Source organism: Scyliorhinus torazame, chromosome 2 (assembly GCF_047496885.1).
Source record: "Scyliorhinus torazame isolate Kashiwa2021f chromosome 2, sScyTor2.1, whole genome shotgun sequence".
NCBI lineage: Eukaryota > Metazoa > Chordata > Chondrichthyes > Carcharhiniformes > Scyliorhinidae > Scyliorhinus > Scyliorhinus torazame.
The window spans coordinates 122,292,776-122,312,645 of NC_092708.1; the positions used below are offsets into that span (position 1 = coordinate 122,292,776).

The window sequence follows — 19,870 nt, forward strand, 5'->3', positions numbered from 1 at the left end:
CAACTGGATCTTTGCCATTTCCAATGAGTCAGTCTGTATCTCAGGCAATTTTAAATGCTCAGCGAGCGCCCTAAGTGCCTCATCTTTTTGCATTCTGTCAGGTAATGTTAACTGCAATGTTTTTGCCAAATCTAAAAGCCTGTTTTTAGTCTCTGTCCGTAAGGTACTGCGTGTGACCTTCTCCACTCCCAAAAACTTCAGAACCTCTGAAAGAGTCATTGTCCACAACACACACCCTACTTAAACTGGAATACCACCCTTGAAAAGCACCCACAATATGCTCACCCCTCACTGTCTTTAAGTTCACGCAGCCAATCCAATAGATAGACTTTTATCCCCTTGTTATGGGCCAGGGTTTAGAGAATCCCAAAGTGTATCATGGAGTTCACCTGCCCCACAATTTTTAATAGAATGTGGTTATGGGGAGCACACGGGCCTACCTTACAGGTGTAGTGCAACAGAGCGTTAAAATACTTTTAAATTAAAACAATGTTTATTTGTGAAACCAGTTAACACTTTATAAAACCACAGTAAACATCTTAACAACTATCAACACGAATAAATCCCCCAAAGAATACAGTACTCTATAAGTAACTCTTAATCTTTCCTTGCAGCATCCATAAGACAAAAAGAACCATTTTTACAGAAATACATCAGGTTTAACTTCTCTACTGAGAGCATTTACCACTTTAAAATCACCAAATGAACATTCTTTAGCTTGCAGAGATTCATACACATCTTGCTGTGACTGCAGCTTCTCCAAATCTAAAACGTAACTGAACACACCCTGTAGCAGAGAGCCCAAAGCGAAAGTAAAAGCAGACAGACAGCCCAGCTCCACCCACACTCTGACATCACTGCTAAACACCCATTTCTTAAAGGTACATCCACTACAGCTATTTTATAAACACCCATTTTTTAAAGGTACTCTCACATGACACATTTGAGAGCATATCGATGCGAATTCATGCAGGGACTCTGGTGACGGCCTCGCTGCTGTTTTTGCCGGCAAGGTATTCTTCGAATCTGGTGGTTGGTTTCCTTTCTCAGGTTATGGAAGCAATTTAGCTAGCATTTTGGGCTTAGATGCATGTCGGCGTTGGCCCCTATCTGTGATAACCATCTCTTTGTGCTGTCGAGCTTAGACTCGATGTTTAAGTTGCCGGGGAAGAAGGGTCTTGAGAGATTTCAGGACTTATTGTGGAGGGACGGTTTGCAAGCCTGGAGGAGCTGTTAACAAAGTTTCGACTCGCTGGAACAAATTTGTTCAGATGCCTCCAGATTTGAAATTTTGTGCGAAAGGCCTTTCCACATTTCCCATGGCACTCCAGCATTGTCACTGCTGAGGAGGATTCTATCTTTAGCAGAATCTGGTGGGGGTGGGGGGGGGGGGGGGGAGGGAGTATTGAAATGAAATGGAATGAAAATCGCTTATTGTCACAAGTAGGCTTCAATGAAGTTACTGTGAAAAGCCCCTAGTCGCCACATTCCGGCGCCTGTTCGGGGAGGCTGTTACGGGAATTGAACCGTGCTGCTGGCCTGCCTTGGTCTGCTTTCAAAGCCAGCGATTTAGCCCTGTGCTAAACAGCCCCTGAATTTCAATTATCTATGGATCGGTGCTGGCAGTGGAGTTGGCCCCAGTGTGTGAAGTGAAGGTGAAGTGGGAGGGGGAGCTGGGACCTATTTTGGATGAGGAAGTGTGGAGTGAAGCCCTTCACTGAATAAACTCTACATCCTCTTGTGTAATGCTCAGCTTGATCCAGCTTAAGGTAGTACATAGAGCTCACCTAACTAAGGCTAGGATGAGTGGTTTCTTTCTGGGGTAGATGATACGTGCAAACAGTGTTCTGCGGTCTTGCTAATCACACCCATATGCTCTGGTCGTGTCCCAAGCTGGTAAGCTTTTGGGTCTCCTTCTTTGGCACCACGTCAGCAATTCCTAACGTTGATCAGGAGCCTTGCCTTTGGTGGCCATTTTTGGGGTGACGGACCCATCGGGGCTGCAGACGGGGGTGAAGGCAGATGTTCTCACCTTTGCCTCATTAATAGCCCAGAGGCGAGTTCTGCTGGGGCGGAGGTCCTCTATCCTGCCCAGCGCCTCTGTGTGGTTGGGTGACCTTGTGGAATTTCTATATCTGGAAAGAGTCAAGTACATAGTCAGGGGGTCAGTCGAGGGATGCTATCCAAAATGCCAGCCATTCATCACCTTCTTTAAGGAGTTACTTGTTAGGGGGAGTTTGGGGGGGGGGGGGGGGGGGGGGGGGGTTTAGTTTAGTTTTTTTTAGGGGAAGAGGGTTTTTTTCTTTTTTCTTTTGGATGGGATTTATATGGTTGGTTGGGTTTTGGCTATATTCTATTATGTAACATCTGTAATTTGGGTTGTTAGTTTGTTACAAGTCTATTATAAATAGAACATCTTCAATAAAAATATTTTTTTCAAAAGCTTTCTTAGTGGGAATAGAGTCAATTGGCTAAAGATGAGTCCAAGAGGATATGAGGGGAGAAATGAAAGAATGATGTAAGATGCTAATGATAAAAATGGTAAGAATTCTTCCTGTAGTTCATCATACTTACATATGCTGCATGGCTTCTTTGAATAGGACAAGGTTCATCACTGCATGAATTTCATTGTAATGTTCTAGGGCATCCGTAAGAATTCTATGTAGCTTTTTCCAATTTGTTACAGGCAAATATCGAGGCTCTCCAACACCTTGAGCAAAGTGGCAGTAAATCAATGGCTTTTTGGTAAAAATACGTTCATCAGTAACCTAAAGGCAGAATAATAACATAAATTAGTAGCATTCACATAAGATTATTGTGTTCAAACAGTAGCTTTGCATTCTGATTACATTTAATCAAATTAGGCATATGCCCAGCAAATGGATGAAATAATGATTTATTAACATTTCGATTTAATTTTCTTCATTGAAAGTAAAGATTATGGCTGTTATTTTGCACTTCCCTATAGAAGTCCAGTCATCAGGACTGAAGGTCAGAGGTGACCCCACTTCCATGGGTGGCAGGATCCTGGGTAGTATATTGCCAGTGGCTGCCAATTAACAGGCTACTGCTGGGGCCACAATGTAACTGAGGATGGTGGTCTTCCCCCAAGAGCTGCTGGCCCAACCAGAAGAATGGTAGCTCAGCAGCATCATCACTAGTAGTGACCATTGCTGAGGCTGCAATGGAAAGAACACCCTTTCAATGGCTGCCAATGGCAGGAAATCCTTAAAGTGAAGCCAAGACCAGGTTAAAGTGGCCGCCCAGCAGGCAGCTGAGCTGCCAACGATTCCACTGCTTGCAATATGTCATGGCAGCATGAAAACGTCAGGCTTCCTTCCTGACAGTTTCCCCCTCCACATTGCAAATACTCCTGCCATACCGACAATCTCCAATAGGCCCGTAAAATTCAGTTCTACGGATAGTGGAAGATACACTTCTGAATAGCATAACTAAAACAAAAAACCTCTAAGGACAAAATACCTTAGCTATGCAGGTATAGCTTCAAAATTTATTAAATTATAAATTAATCTCAATTTCATGATAATGCTAGTTGATTTCACATAGCATTTATCATGAATTTATATAGATCAGACTATTCTCTCTCACCATGTTGCTGGTGGCCTTTATTCAGTGCATCATCAGGAGTGCATATCAGCTCTCAGTCAACATCTTCATATGTTTTTTTTGTTCATTCCTCAGTAATATTTTTAAATATACACACACCCACTCACCTCCCACACCACCAAACCGCCCGCGTGGACCTGCATTGGTCCCCCACTCTCCCCGGCCAGCACTGACCAGCTCACCCCCACACACAGCAGACAGAGCACCGAGGCAGGTTTCAACGATGTTAACAGGTGTTTATTGTGGAGAAATATATACAGTCTGTTCCCTCGCCTCTATAACTCAACTGTGCCCTGCACCCGTGCCAACTTAACTAGTGTCTAACTTCCTGGCCTTACAGGCCCTAACACTATGCCTCGGTGGTTCCCCAGATGGTACAGCAGGGGTGGAGGCAGCCTGCTGTGACTCTTGCCCTGCGACAAGTGTCATGTGAGACTACTTTTAAGACATGGATGTTTAAGCAATGTACCTTTAAGAAAACAGTGATGTTAGAGAGTGGGTGGGGCTCAGCTCAGTTCACCCATTTTGCAGTCGGTGTTTTGCAGGTTTTTAGTTTCAGTTTTGAAAAGAACCTGGCTGATTTTGCTGAGAGCAGCTAAAAAAAGAACCTGGCTGGTTTTGCTGAGAGCAGTTTAAAAGTGCCTGGCTGTTTTGCTGTGAGCTGATTAAAAAGTAGAAAGCCAGGTTTGAGAAAGCAGTTTGGGTGAGTCTGTGGGTTTCCAGAGAGCTGCATGAAGAAAAGCAAGGTGCTGGAGCTGAAATCAACCAAGCTAATATATCTCTGCCATTCTACAGAAACTATATATATCCTTTAACCTGATGTGATACTGTTTAAAAGTGTTAAGTCTCTTGGAAGTTTGAAGGAACATTTTAAGGAGATATTTACTGTTGCAATATTTTCTGAGTTATCTTTGAAGTAAGGGGTGTTAAGAGATCCAATGTTTATTTAAGATGTTAAGTTGAGTTCATGGAATAAACAGTGTTTTGTGTTTAACAACCCACGTGTCCATAATTGTAATCCCACACCCAGGGAAAAAGCCGTGTGCTCAGAAAAGCAACAAATCCATAAAAGGGTGAGGGTTGGTTGAACTCCATGGTACATTTTGGGGTTCTGAAAATGCCTCACCCATAACACAAGGGTCCCCGCTGGCGCACGTCTCCTGGAAGGGCCCGGCCGCTGCTCGGGCGTCGTGGGTGGCATGGTTGCCACCCTGTTCTGCCCACTGCCCAGGAGATGCGCCAGGGACAGGGGGTGAGGGGGGGGGGGAGTCCGAGGTGCTGCGGTGTTCTGGCACCTGCCTTGCGGGAGTCACCGGGATGGGCCCCATCACCTCCTCCTCCTTCAGCGTACAGGATGGCCCCCGGGCCACTCCATGGGTTGGGGATGCGAGCTGAGGCCCCCCGCCACCTGGCACTTCCAGTCCTGGAGGCCCGCTCTGGTCTCGAACAGGGTCTGCATGTTCGCGGCCATGGAGCACAGAGAGTGGACCATCTCCATCTGGGACTGCGCTGCATCACGCTGTGACTAAATCACCACCCTGAGGCCTGTGTATCATCAGCCAGTGACGGGGCCACCTCCCTCTGCGACTGGACCACCTCCCTCTGTATCTGCGCAACACTGACCAGCACCTGGGCAATGCCGCCAACGTTGTCAGGCATGGCCTGCTGTGACTGGGCAATGCTGAGGAGCGTTGTTGCGATGTCCAGGTGACTCTGGCACATGGCTGCCTGTGTGAGGGCAGCCGTGTCCTGGGCCTCGGTCCCTGTCTGCACAGAATGATCCAAGCCATGGACACTGACCCACAGCCGAAACCGTCGCTCCCAATGCCTCCACTGCCGGATGCCACTCACGCGGTGTTGGCCTGGGTGGCACGCATGACCAGCACAACCCCTTGCTCCTGCACACTGATGGACTCCTCCACCTGCACCTGCAGGTGCTGGATGCCGTCATCCCTTCTTGTAGTCCCTGGGTCTCTGACTGCACCTGCACTGTGGCTGGGACTGAATGTTCCAGGAGCCCGGGACCCGCCTGGACGACAGCTGGTTCCTGAGGCCGGGCTGCCCTCTGACTCCTACCTCCACCTGCTGTACTGGATGCGGTGTGATGCGCACCAAATAGCATCCCAGGAGTTTCTTTATTAATGTGCCCAACTAAGGTGATAGTCTCTGGAATGCTGGAGGGTATTGGAGGCAGGAGGGATGGAAAGTCGGTGTCCTCCTCCGACCCGAACTCCTGAGTCTCGGGCAGAGGGCTGGTGTTCAGGCTTCTCTCCTCGTTATGCTCCGGCTCTGGCACTGGCTGGGGGCGGGGGGCCCCGGATGGGCTGGCCTCATCTCCGGCAGGTCCTGTACGACACAAGACGACATGTATGGTTAGGGACCAGGCGTGGGGAGGGCGGGGGGAGGTTGAAGGGGTGAGGATTGTTGGGGGGGGGTGAGGGATGAGTGAGGTAGAGGGGTAGAGGGGGTGAGGGGTGGGGGTGAGGGGGCTGAGGTGGTGCAGGTTGGGGGGGTGAGGGATACGGGGTGAGGTGGGTTGGTGGGGGGCGGGTCCACACACATGTCATGGGCACACACTTGCTCGCCCATCGCTGACCTCCACCTCGGTTATCTCCCTTTCCAAGGGCCGCCGTCCACGTCCTGCTCGAGCATGGTGAGGGGCTGCAGGTTTGGTGGTCCCCCTCTGGTCTTCTCCCGCTCCTGGCGGTTGTGTGCAGCCTTGTGTGGGGGGGGGGGGGCAAATACAAATACACTGTTAGACGTTCCGACGCATGCAGTCCAGGGATTGGGTAGATGATGGCATCAGTGGCCAGGGCACCCAGCCATTGCGACTGGCATGTGTGCTGGCATGTGGGCCAGGGTGAGGGTTCGGCTGTCCCAAGGCTGGGGTAGGGGCCGGGTTAGTGCCAGGGATACAGCGCTGCCTACTCACCCTGGCTGCCCTGAGGTGGTCGTGCAATTTCTTCCGGCACTGCATGCCAGTCTGGACGACGTTGCCCATGGCGCTGTCCACCTCTGCCACCCGTGCCCAGGCACGGCGAACAGCGGGGACTGGCGGCCTTCCTCCCAGGCCGGAGTCCAGGGTCATCCTTCTCTCCTCAACGGCGTCCAGGATGGTGTCCAGCTCAGCGTCCCAGAACCGTGGAACTGCTCTCCTTACAGCCATCTTGTTGACTGGGATGGTGTGTGTGGGGGATGCATCGTTTAAGTGCGGCTGCGGCATGTGAGCCTCATGTGCGCCAATCACGGACCCGCCGAATATGGTGACGTTTTGCATGGAACCAGTTGCATTCCACGTGGCGATGGTGCTAGTCCATTTAGAGCTGCTGATTCGGTGCAGCTATTGTGCAGTTTTTCCTGTCGTAAAACACCACTGCTCCCACGCCGACGTCAGCACTTCATCTCAAAATCGGAGAATCCATCCCATAATCTGAAGAGGCCAGTTTCTGGGAGTGGAATTTGCAGGTGTCTGGTCTCAAGGTTTGTTGTTCAATGTGGGACACTGTACCATTTGCTGTGGCTAGAATCTGTCTGTTGATAATAGCAGGGAGGATAGATGGATGGCATACAGGAGCCATTAAAACGGTGGGCAGAGGTGATCCACAGCTCCTCCTTAGATATTCCTGATTGGACATAGATAACTAGTTACAAATGATTGGTATATGCTAATTTCTTGTAAATGAATCTTGAAGTATAACTGTCTGCACTATCATTAAATCTGGGCTTCTCTGCTGTCCCACTTGGAAGTGTTGCTCTTTTAAGTTTATAACCACAGTGTGTGTGTGTGTGTACTCCGTGTATTGGACAAATGATCACACAGGTGTTCAGTTCAATCACAGTTTATTTATTGGACACAAGGTTAGTTATATACTTAAGAAATCATGCGTTCATGCACACCAAGACTACGACTATCAATTTAAATGACCTTGACGTTCCAAATGACCAGCTTGGTGCAGGGTAGATCTGTTTCCTCACGTGTGGGGGGTGGACGTCGAGTGTGTTGTCCGTGTTCGATGGTCGTCTTTTGGTAGACGTCGAGGGGTCCTTGAACTTGGCTATGTCAGGAGCTATGCTGCGGTCGGTGGTCAAGTGCAGAGCCGGTCCGAAAGAGTGAATGCTGATTGCGCAGTTCTTTTTATCCTCGGATCTTTCTTGCCCTTTTGGGCGGTCCCCTCCCCCTCCCCCCCCCCTCCCCCCGCACCCCCCTCCCCCCCGCCTCGCCCCCCCCCCTCCCCCCGCCCTCCCCCTCCCCCTCCCCCTCCCCCCCCCCGCCCCCCCCCTCCCCCTCCCCCTCCCCCCCCCCCCTCCCCCTCCCCCCCCCGCCCCCCCCTCCCCCTCCCCCTCCCCCCCCCCCGCCCCCCCCCTCCCCCTCCCCCTCCCCCCCCCCCCCCCGCCCCCCCCCGCCCCCCCCCCCCCCTCGCCCCCCCCCCCGCCGGGTTGCTTTTGCTGCTGTCCGACCTTCCTCTAACGCTCCGCAAGATGGTCTAGGAACGGTTGCCACCGCCTGTAGAACCCCTGCGCAGACCCTCTCAAGGCAAACTTTATCCTTTCCAACTTGATAAACGCTGCCATGTCATTTATCCAGGCCTCCACGCTGGGGGGCTTCACCTCCTTCCACATTAGCAAGATCCTTTGCCGGGCTACTAGGGACGCAAAGGCCAGAATACCGGCCTCTTTCGCCTCCTGCACTCCCGGCTCGTCCACTACTGCAAATAGTGCTAGCCCCCAGCTTGGCTTGACCCGGACTTCACCACCTTAGATACTGTTCCCGCAACTCCCCTCCAGAACGCCCCCAGTGCCGGACATGACCAAAACATATGGACATGGTTCGCCGGACTTCCTGAGCACCTCCCGCATCTGTCCTCCACCCCAAAGAACCTGCTCAGCCTCGCCCCCGTCATATGCGCTCTATGAACCACCTTAAATTGTATCAGGCTAAGCCTGGCACACGAGGAAGAAGAATGAAGAATTAACCCTACTTAGAGCATCAGCCCATAGTCCCTCCTCAATCTCCTCCCCCAACTCCTCCTCCCATTTACCCTTCAGCTTCTCTACCAAAGCCTCCCCCTCTTCTTTCATCTCCTGGTATATCGCCGACACCTTGCCCTCCCCGACCCATACGCCCGAAATCACCCTATCTTGAATCCCCTGTGCCAGGAGTAGCGGAAATTCCCTCACCTGCCGCCTCGCAAACGCTCTCACTTGCATGTACTGAAGGCGTTTCCCGGGGGTAGCCCAAACTTCTCCTCCAGCGCCCCTAAGCTCACAAACGTCCTGCCAATGAACATTCCCCATTCGTCTAATCCCTACCCGATGCCAGCTCTGAAATCCCCCGTCCATCCTTCCTGGGACAAACCGATGGTTGTCTCTAATCGGGGACCACACCGAGACTCCCGTCGCACCCCTATGCCGTCTCCACTGCCCCCAGATCCTTAGCGTGCCGCCACCACCGGGCTCGTGGTATACCTTGTCGGCGAGAGCAGCAGCGGTGCCGTCACCAGCGCACCCAGGCTTGTTCCTTTGCAGGACACCATCTCCAAGCTCTTCCATGCCGCCCCCTCTCCCTCCATCACCCGCTTACGGATCATTGCCACGTTGGCTGCCCAATAGTAACCCTCCAAATTCGGCAACGCCAACCCTCCTCTGTCTCTGCTACGCTCCAAGAACCCCCTCCTTACCCTCGGGGTCTTGCTTGCCCACACAAATCCCGTAATGCTCCTGCTTACCCTCTTTAAAAAGGCCTTAGTGATCACAATTGGGCGGCATTGGAATACAAAAAGAAATCTCGGGAGGACCACCATTTTAACCGTCTGTACCCTACCCGCCAGCGAGAGTGGCAGCATGTCCCACCTTTTAAAATCCTCCTCCATCTGTTCCACCAACTGCGACAAATTAAGTTTGTGCAGTGCCCCCCAGCTCCTAGCTACCTGAATCCCCAAGTATCGAAAGCTCCCAGTCGATTTTCGTCAGTTCCTCCCTCATGCCCCTATAATTACCTTTATTTAACTGTAACACCTTTACATCTGATTCTACCTTCTTTCTTTCAAATTGGAGATTGAATTCTACCATATTATGATCACTGCCTCCTAAGTGTTCCCTTACTTTAAGATCTTTAATTAAGTCTGGCTCATTACATAACACTAAGTCCAGAATGGGCTCCATCACAAGCTGTTCCAAAAAGCCCTCCTGTAAACATTCAATGAATTCCCTTTCCTTGGGTCCACTGGCAGCATTATTTACTCAGTCCACCTGCATATTGAAGTCCCCCATGATCACTGTGACCTTGCCTTTCTGACATGCACTTTCTATTTTGTGGTGCATTTTGTGCCCCTGGTCCTGACCACTGTTAGGAGGCCTGTACATAACTCCCATTATGGTTTTTTTGCCTTTGTGGTTCCTCAACTCTACCCACACAGACTCCACATCATCTGACCCTATGTCGTTTAGTGCTATTGATTTAATTTCATTCCTAATTAACAAGGCAACCCCGCCCCCTCTGCCCACCTCTCTGTCTTTTCGATAGGTTGTGAATCCCTGGATGTTTAAATGCCAGTCCTGAACCCCCTGCAACCACGTCTCTGTGATGCCTACCACATCATACCTGCCAGTCACAATCTGGGCCACAAGCTCATTTACCTTGTTCCGTACACTGCGTGCATTTAAATATAGCACCTTTAATTCTCTATTGACCGTCCCTTTTTGTTTTCTTAGTGCGGTGGACCTTGGTTTACTGAGCCTTTCCATACACTGTGTCATATTTTGTGGGATGGGGACTATCGTAACCTCTCCTGAGTTCTGTCTTTTCATGCTTTTTTGTATTCCTCTGCAGCTACGCTTCCCACTGATTACTTCACCTCTTGGTTCCCTGACTTTCCCTACCCCCGCAATCTCTAGTTTAAAGTCCTATTGACCACCCTATTTACTCTTTTCACTGGTCCCAGCTCGGGTCAGGTGGAGACCATCCCAACGGTATAGGTCCACCCTGTCCCAAAACTGATGCCAGTGTCCCATGAAAAGGAACCCCTCTTTCCCACACCACTCTTTCAGCCACGTGTTACCTTCCCTTATTCTTGCCTCCCTATGCTAATTTGCACGTGGCTCGGGCAGTAATCCAGAGATTATGACCCTTGAGGACCTGTTTTTAATTTGAATCCTAGCTCTTTATAATCTTTAAACAGGTCCTCTTTTCTAGACTTGCCTATGTTGTTGGTACCGACATGGACCACAACAACTGGATCTTCCCCCTCCCTCTCCAGTATCCTTTCAAGCCGGTCAGAGATGTCCCGCACCCTAGCACCGGGCAGGCAACATACCATGCGGGACTCTTTATCATGCTCACAAAGGATACTATCTATCCCCCTGATAATAGAATCCCCTACAACTACAACTTGCCTATTTACTCCCTCCCCTTGAATGGCCTGCTGAACCATGGTGCCTTGGTCAGCTGACTCATCCTTCCTGCAGCCCTGTTCGCCATCCACACAGGGAGCAAGTGCCTCATACCTGTTGGACAGGGTCAAGGGCTGAGGCTCCTGAGTTCCTGACTGCTGGTTCCCTTTACCTGCCTGACTTGCAGTCACACCCTGCTGTCCCTGGCCACTGGCAGGATTTAAACTACTTACTCTGACAGGTGTGACTGCCTCCTGAAACACAGTGTCCAGGTAAGTCTCCCCCTCCCGGATGTGCCTCAGTGTTTGAAGCTCAGACACCAGCTCATCAACTCTGAGCCGGAGATCTTCGAGCAGCCAACACTTACTGCAGATGTGGTCGCTGCAGCTAGCAATGGGATCTGCCAGTTCCCACATCAAGCAACTCAAGCACATCACCTGACCAGCCATCACTAATTAATTAATTAGTTTAATTTAAGTTTACGAGTTTAGCTGTGTTTTTTAAAAAATTTGGGGCAGATTTGCTATATACCAATCAGATCACAGCTTCCCTCTGACTTCACTTTTGGGGGGAAAAACGGAAAACAGGAAGTTACCGTTAGGTTTTTATACTCACAGAGACTGCTCCTCCTCCTCCGAACGGCTCCCAGAATTAGGCCCGAAGAAAGAGAGAGAACAAAACAGTCGGGAAAAAGCACCTTCTCCCACTCTTCACCGAATTACCTCACTGCACCAAATTACCAAATTCTCACTCTGTCTGTGTCTCACTCACTCAGGCTGTGTCTCCTTGACCAGCGCAATGCTTACTAAGTGCGCTTTCTGTCTGTCTTTTATACAGACTTTAAGATGACTCACACTAAAACTTCAAAGAGAAGAATACAATGTGTACCTTTGTGCCCCTTAACAGGCCTCAGGTGACTGCCAGATAACTGCCTCTCAGCAATTAGGGTGGGGGCAGCTTCAGCCAATCAGACGCTAATCTACACTGCACGTTTAACTGAAAAACAGCACAATTAGATTAACCACTTACCGTTAGTGGTTACCTCACTGCACCAAATTACCAATTTCTCACTCTGTCTGTGTCTCACTCACTCAGGCTGTGTCTCCTTGACCAGTGCAGTGCTTACTAAGTGCGCTTTCTGCCTGTCTTTTATACAGACTTTAGGATGACTCACACTAAAACTTCAAAGAGAAGAATACAATGTGTACCTTTGTGCCCCTTAACAGGCCTCAGGTGACTACCAGATAACTGCCTCTCAGCAATTAGGGTGGGGGCAGCTTCAGCCAATTTGACACTAATCTACACTGCACTTTTAACTGAAAAACAGCACAATTAGATTAACAACTTACCTTTCCTGGTTACCTCACTGCACCAAATTACCAAATTCTCCCTCTGTCTGTGTCTCACTCACTCAGGCTGTGTCTCCTTGACCAGGGCAATGCTTACTAAGTGCGCTTTCTGTCTGTCTTTTATACAGACTTTAGGATGACTCTCACTAAAACTTCAAAGAGAAGAATACAATGTGTATCTTTGTGCCCCTTAACAGGCCTCAGGTGACTGCCAGATAACTGCCTCTCAGCAATTAGGGTGGGGGCAGCTTCAGCCAATTAGACACTAATCTACACTGCACTTTTAACTGAAAAACAGCACAATTAGATTAACCACTTACCTTTCCTGGTTACCTCACTGCACCAAATTCTCACTCTGTCTGTGTCTCACTCACTCAGGCTGTGTCTCCTTGACCAGCGCAATGCCAACTTCTGCTGACCCCGGCTTCCCCGCCTTCCCGTTGATCTCCCCGTGTGGGAGTCTCTCCTCCTCCTTACCTTCCTCCATCCCCCCCCCCCCCCTCCTTTTTGGCGCGGGAAAAAGCCCGTGCTTTCCTGAGCCAGCTCTGCCTCCTATGGCGCGGCTCCTATTGCGGCCATTATCCCAGTTCCCTCATCCCCGAGTCTCACCTCCCTCCAGCACCGACGCCCACATTCCCCATCATCATCATCTTGTCTGCAGAAAAGAAAAAAGGACATTTTAGGAATTTTAACCAGGACTCTACCCACATCCCCATCCATCATCCCACCCATGCAATATTCTTTACCCATATTTACAACCCACTGTACAACCACATCTCCTCAGTTCGAGTCCAGTTTTTCCATCTGAATAAAGGTCCAAGCCTCTTCTGGCGTTTCAAAATAATGGTGTCGGTCCTGATAAGTAACCCACAGTCACGCCGGCTGCAGCATGCCGAATCTGACTCTTTTTCTATGCAGCACTGCCTTGGCCCGATTGAAGCCAGCTCTCCTCTTTGCCACCTCCGCACTCCAATCCTGGTATACTCGGATCACCGCGTTCTCCCATCGACTGCTCCGCAGCTTCTTGGCCCATCTCAGCACACGTTCTTTGTCCACGAAGCGGTGGGACCTTGCCACTATCGCCCTTGGCAGCTCATCTGCCTTGGGTCTCCTCGCCAGGACCCGATGAGCTCCTTCCAGCTTCAGGGGGGTCGGAGAGGCCTCCGCACCCATCAGCGAATGGAGCATCGTACTCACGTACGCCCCAGCATCAGCTCCCTCCACTCTTTCGGGAAGACCCAGAATCCGGAGGTTGTTCCTTCTCTACCTGTTCTCCAGGACCTCATATCTCTAAGCCCACCTCCTGTGCACCGCCTCATGCGCCTCCATTTTTACCGCCAGGCCCAGGATCTCCTCCTCGTTGGTATTCACTTTCTCGTTCACCACACGAAGCTCCACCGCCTGGGTCTCCTTCAGCCCCTCGATCGCCAACAGCATCGGCGGCAGCACCTCCTTTTTCAGCTCCTCCACACATCACTTGCGGAACTCCTGCTGGTCTGGCCCCCACGCTGCTCGCTCTCCGCCATCTTGTTTTTTCCCCCTCGTTTTGGTCTCTGCTCCAGAGCCTCTTTCCTCGTCGCTCCACCGCTGATCTCTGCCATATATTGTGAGGGGGGACCTCACTGCACCTTCCCACACAGGATTAAATCAAAACGGCTCCATTGGGGCTCCTCTGGAGAGTCCGAAAGTCCGTAGTCGCGGGAGATGCCGAAACGCGCGGCTTAGCTCCGCATCGCCGCTACCGGAAGTCCTCGCCGCAACCGGAAGTCCAAGGGTTGGTACCTTGATGGCTGGGCGGGGCTAGGTCAACCATGGTCATTAATGTCCAGGGCACGTAGTCCTCGGAAGACCTTTGAGTTGCCTTCAGCAGGTATGAATTCCTGTGCAAGTTTGAGCTGTTGTTTGCAAATATATAAGCTGCAGCTTGTCTGTGTCCCAGGCCTGACCACATTTCCCATCATTCTTTGCAGATGGCCATTTTAGATGGCCACAGAAGGCCAGAGGCCCTCACTATCGCTTGAATAAACTGGATCCTTTACTCTGAGTCTTCGTCTGGCGCATGAGTAGATGAGTGAAGTACACTAAGGTCGAATAGTTGTACCCTTCGCTGCAACACCTATCAAAGCCACAATTTACATCCTGTTTGACTTTGACAAAGGTAAACTAACCCCTCCTATTCCTTCTCGACCTGTCTACACCTATTGACATGGTTGACTATATGATCTTCTGTGTCCCTTGCCACCAAGCACCGGGAACTCTCAGATTGCCTGTTTTGCAGACACTGTAGCCTATGAATTGAAAGTGCACTGCAAAATGGGGTTGTGTTTTATCATTGGTAATGATTTATTTATTAATAAAACCAGCCATGTAAATGTCATGGGAACCTCTGCTTTTACTTTGAAGTTGATGGTTGTCATAGATACTTTCCTGCACTTTGGAGAAAGCTTGTGAAGCAATCAGAAAAATCTATCGTATAATACCACAGCTTCGGATCATACCTCAAAGTATCTCTTTGCCGTATCAATGAGGATTTTGTAAAAGTGTTCAATATCTTTTTCTTCCATTAGTTTGTCTGCGTAAACTCTGGTTGATTCATGAAGCCACAAATGAATCAATTCTGAAGGCAGCCTTACACAATCTGGAGTTACAAAAAGTATACCCTAGAAACAAAACAACAAAATGTTGTTAAGTATTCGAAGTATAAAGATGATTTCCTTATATTATGTTTTGAGAAAAATAAATATGTACACAAGCATACCACCTATAGTGCTGCTCAAAGTAAGTCGCTTTATATTCCGTGGGCAATGACTGAAACGGAGATTGGCATGCTGGCATCCCACCATGTCTCTAGTGTTATGTCTTGCATGATCAGCAAAAGACGAGGCCGAGCCGTCCGGGGTCGCTGTCCATCAACCACATCCCCAGCAAAGCCTGAGGCACCAGTCCGGGGAAGACACCGACTTCTCATCACCATTGTCACCTCCACCCTCCACCATTGCAGTTGCTATCACCTCAGTGTGGCATTTTAGTGAAGAGGCTCTTGTGTCACCTTCTGGTGCGCTCTTCACAAATGCTGCAGCCTATCAGGTGGAGACAGAGGCTTCGGAGGGAGCGGGCAGTCGGAGGGCTGCCTGATCCCAGGAAACAGCTATATTCTGGACAGGTGCTGTGCTTCTGGAAAATATGATGCTATCACTGGTAGAGATACAGACACAGAGCCAGGAATTACAAGAATGGTAGTCAGCAACTTTACAGCACCTGCAGATGCAGATGTTGCCAACAATGCATGCTTCCCAGGCCAACACTGAACGGGTGGTGTCCACAGTGAAAGGCTTGAGGCAAGAAGTCAGAGCCATCAGTCAAGACATCCAAGGCTTGGGGTACACTGTGCGGTCGATGGCTGAGGGACAGGGCAGACATGTACCAGGCCCACATGGACATTTCTGTGGCATGCCAGAGCTTGGCCCAGTCATAAAGGGCCATGGCTGATGGCATCAAGAGCATTGGTTGGGTGCTGACTGACCTTGGTCTGTCACAGAGGGACATGTCACAGGCACAGAGGGACATGGCACCGTCTCAAAAGGGCATTGCACAGTGCCAGAGGGACATGACTGAGGCAATGAGGTACATGTCTCGCTCGCTGAGGGATGTCCCAGTCTCAATGTTGGCAGGACTGGCAGTATGAGGTGACGGTGGAGCCTCCGGAGCTCTCCAGCCTCACCCATGGAGTAGCCTGGGAGCCATCGAGCACCCCGAGGGAGGAGGAGGCGAGGGGGCTCACATTACTGCCTCCTGCAGGGGAGGTGCTGGAACACCTCAATACTTCAAAATCCCCCCCCCCCCCCCACCTTACACTAGCACATCTGATGGGCAGCGGGCAGAACAGGGTGGCACGTCATCACCTGTGGTACCCAAAAGTCTACTGGGCACATCCAGGCCCAGGCCCTCCAGATGACGGCCACCAAAGTCATCATAGGTCAGTAAGCGAGACATGCAGCAGGCTGCCTCCACTTCTTATGTGTTAGGATAACACCGAGAAGGAGCAGTAGACAACGTAAAATGAGAAAGTTAGAGAACACTTAAGTTGGCACAAGTGTAGCACATAGGTGAGAGTAACAGGTCAGGACACAACAATGTATATAGTCACCAGTTAATACTTTTGCACCAACATTCTGACCTGCTTCTAACCTCTGTCTGATGGGTGTAAGGGATGAGCTGGGTCTGGGATAGAGGGTGTGCTGGGTGGGGGGAGGATCTGGAGGATGGGGTGGGGCAGGGCCCTATGGCACATGAATGTCCCACTTGGTGTCACCCTCAGCTGGAGGTGACAGGGCATGGGACCAGAAGTGTGAGCCTGCCTTGTATGACAACTTACCCAGTGAGTAAGCCCAAACTATGCACATCTCCCGGACCCTCCCGCCCCAAAGGATATATGGACCTGTGAGATGGATTGGCCAACACACATGCAGGGGTCACCCGGGCATACAGTGGAATGATCCGAAAGGCAGGAGTCAGACTTTGTCAAACAATGAGGAGCACTGGAGCTCATCTCACAGCGAGTTGTCATCATCCTCTATCATGTGCACAAAATCTACCAATACTGCCAACCCAGGGCCAACACTCTGTGGTGATGCTGGTAGGACCCTTCGGAGAGGGAAGGGGTGGAGCTGTGCCAGTGAGAAGAAGTGTAGGGAGAGGAACAGGTGAGATGGAGTGAAGGGACGAAAGATAGGGAAGGTGGAGTGAAGGGAAGAGGGACAGGGAAGGGGGAGTGAAGGGAGGAGGGACAGGGAAGATGTGAGTGGCTATGGGGAAAGGGGTTCTATTTGGAAGGGTGCAGGGGGTGTGGAATAGAGAGGTAGGACAGAGCAACAGAGCTGCCAGTGGACAGGTCTCAGTTGGCAAATCAGGAGGCATTGAGGTTGTCTCCTGTGCATGTAGCCCTGGAGCACATGTTGGGTGGACTGCCCTGCCAGCCCGGGCTCCATGCCCGGCTCTTCCCGGACACCCTCCTCATCATTCTCGTCAGATGAGGCCTGCCGTTCTTCTTCCGCTTCTAGCCTGATGCCCCTCTGCTAGGGCATACCAGGATGATGTCGAATCCTGCTGCCCGGGCCTCCGGTGGGCCAGGTCCAGGCTGAAGGCTATCCCACACAGGCCCCCGCTCGACCCCTGGAAAGCATGATGTTGGTGCAGGACGCAGCAGATTAGTAAAATTCTCGAGACCCTCTTGGAGCTGTATTAGAGATCCCCGTCAGAGTGGTCCAGGAATTGGAAGCACATTTGGAGCATGCGGATGCACTGCTCAATGATGCTCCTGGTTGCTGCATACGCATCGTTATAGCGGGTCTCTGCGTCGGTCTGGGGGCACCAGACAGGTGTCATTAGCCATGACCTCAACGGGTAACCCTTGTTGCCCAAAACCCAATCCCTCAACCAAGATAGCACCTCAAAGGTGCCGGGAACCTCAAGAGTGCGCCAGGGTGTATGCGTTTGCATGAAGCCTGGTATTAGGCATAGACGTTCTTGCAGCTGGTGGTCACATATCAACTGTACAATCAGTGAGTGGAACCCTTTCCTATTGGTGAAGGGCACCCCCCCCCCCGATGAATCGGTGCTTGTAGGAGGCATGCATGCCATTGATCACCCCTGAACGTGGGGCATCCCAGCAATGGTGGCGAATCCTGCTGCTCGGGCTTCCAGTGGGCCTGGCCCAGACTGAAGGCTATATAGTCCACTGCCCATGCACATAGGTCATCTGTCACATCGTGGATGCACCTGTATGCGGATCTGTATGCGATATCCCACACAGGGCCCCGCTCGACCTCTGGAAAGACCCAGAGGCATAAAAGTTCAGGGTGACTGTCACCTTGACAGGTACAGGGAGTGGGTGTTCTCCTTCAAACCCCTAGGTACCAGGTGCACCACAACCTGGCACAGGTGCCGTACAGTCCAGTGGTTAGCCTGGACTCTTCGGCGGCACAGGATGCCCAGCAGCTCCTCGAAAGATAGGTGCTGACGGTATATACGGGCCCTGATGCGGTTCCTCCTTCACACCTCCTCCTTGACCTGTTAAATGGCTGGCACTCGAGCATCACCGGCTGGCCCCATCTCTTCTGGGGCAGTCCCCTCTTGTGCAGGAACTTCCCTGTGCTGGCCTTGCTCCTCCAGCTGCCATGCATCCGTAACGCTCCCCCCCACCCCCCCCCCCCCCCACCCCCCGCAAACACCCCCATTCGGCCCCCTCGACATGTTGTCGTCCACACTACACCCCTTTCCGGAGTGGCACCAGACCGATGATGTGGTCAGCCTCTAACCTCACCACATGTCCCTGTCAATAGGGATACAGGTGGCTGCTGCAGTCCGTGTTAGCGATCGGCCCTTGTCCTGTTTCCCCCAGTGGGTCTACTGTAGATTTCCTCACTGGGTGGGCCATGTGTTATTCCGCCAGAAAGGTGGCACCTGGTTGTCCGGTAGAGAAGATAACCATGTGCCACCAATTGCCTCCATGCTCAGAGGCTTGTGTGTGGGCAGGTCTGAGAGACGGGGGTGAGCGAGGGAAGTGTGCATCTGCTGGGAAGGTAGCTGCAGTGTGATGTGGGTCCTTGGTGATACACACAAGTTGTGACAACCTGCCCAGGGACAGGAAGGATGTGAGCAAGGGCACGGTACACAGGCAGGGCTTGGAGACAGTTGGTGGTCCTGAGGGGTGGGCTAGCATGTAGTGTCACGAGCAAGGCCTCTGCCCTGAGAGGAGCAGTGAGCCAGGGAGGGTGCCAAAGGCCACAATGCATGTTTCCTTTGTTTGAGGTGACCTCTGCTATTCCTCGGCAGTGGGGCTGCGTTTCTGATAAATACACCGAGGAGTGCCAACACTTGTGGGAAGCTGATTGAGCCTGGCAACGCCCATCCCATTGATGATTCAGTGGGATCTGAGGGTTTCCAGAGGAGCCGCTGAGTGAACTCCCAGATGACCAGACTCTCTGAACATTAACAGGACATAGTGAGGAGTCAACAGAGTGAAGGGGCCTGTAAGTAACACCAAAGGGGTGCTTTTAAAACACATACTGCACCAAGCCTGTCTTATCCAAGCCACCCTGATCCCAAGAGGGACACCTTGAGTCCACGGACTTGGCACCAAGTCATTCCCTGCTACTCCTCCCAGCCCAGGCAGCCACCCCCCAGCAAACCTGAGTTTTTTAATTTTCTCATTCCGCGTCAACAGCCAATCCGCCCAAGCCCCACTTGTAAATACTTGCACCAATTTGTGCCTCCATGACGTCTGCCTAAGGGGGGGTGGGGCATCGCAAAAGAGGGGACCTGTTCATGAGTTTTAAATCCATACAAATGAAGGCTTTGCCTGGACCTGCCGGAATGGGGCGCAAACTTCGGTACCGCCGCCAGCGAGGGACCATCATGGCGTTGAAATCAGCACTGGGCACTAACCTCGATTTTTCAAATTTGTGCGATTCTACGACCGATCGCGATTTTATATACTGGGTGGA

At 51.3% G+C, this 19,870-nt stretch overlaps 1 protein-coding gene across 1 annotated transcript in view; it reads right to left on the reverse strand.

The window, feature by feature from the left end:
• Positions 1 to 19,870, reverse strand: part of dnah9l (dynein, axonemal, heavy polypeptide 9 like) — a 1,249,478-nt gene that overhangs the window by 478,408 nt on the left and 751,200 nt on the right. Inside the window, exons 48-49 of the mRNA XM_072476205.1 lie at positions 14,864 to 15,025; positions 2,575 to 2,768 (exon numbers count right to left, since the gene is read on the reverse strand). Of these exons, the coding sequence (XP_072332306.1) occupies positions 2,575 to 2,768; positions 14,864 to 15,025 (356 nt within the window). The remainder of the gene's footprint in view (positions 1 to 2,574; positions 2,769 to 14,863; positions 15,026 to 19,870) is intronic.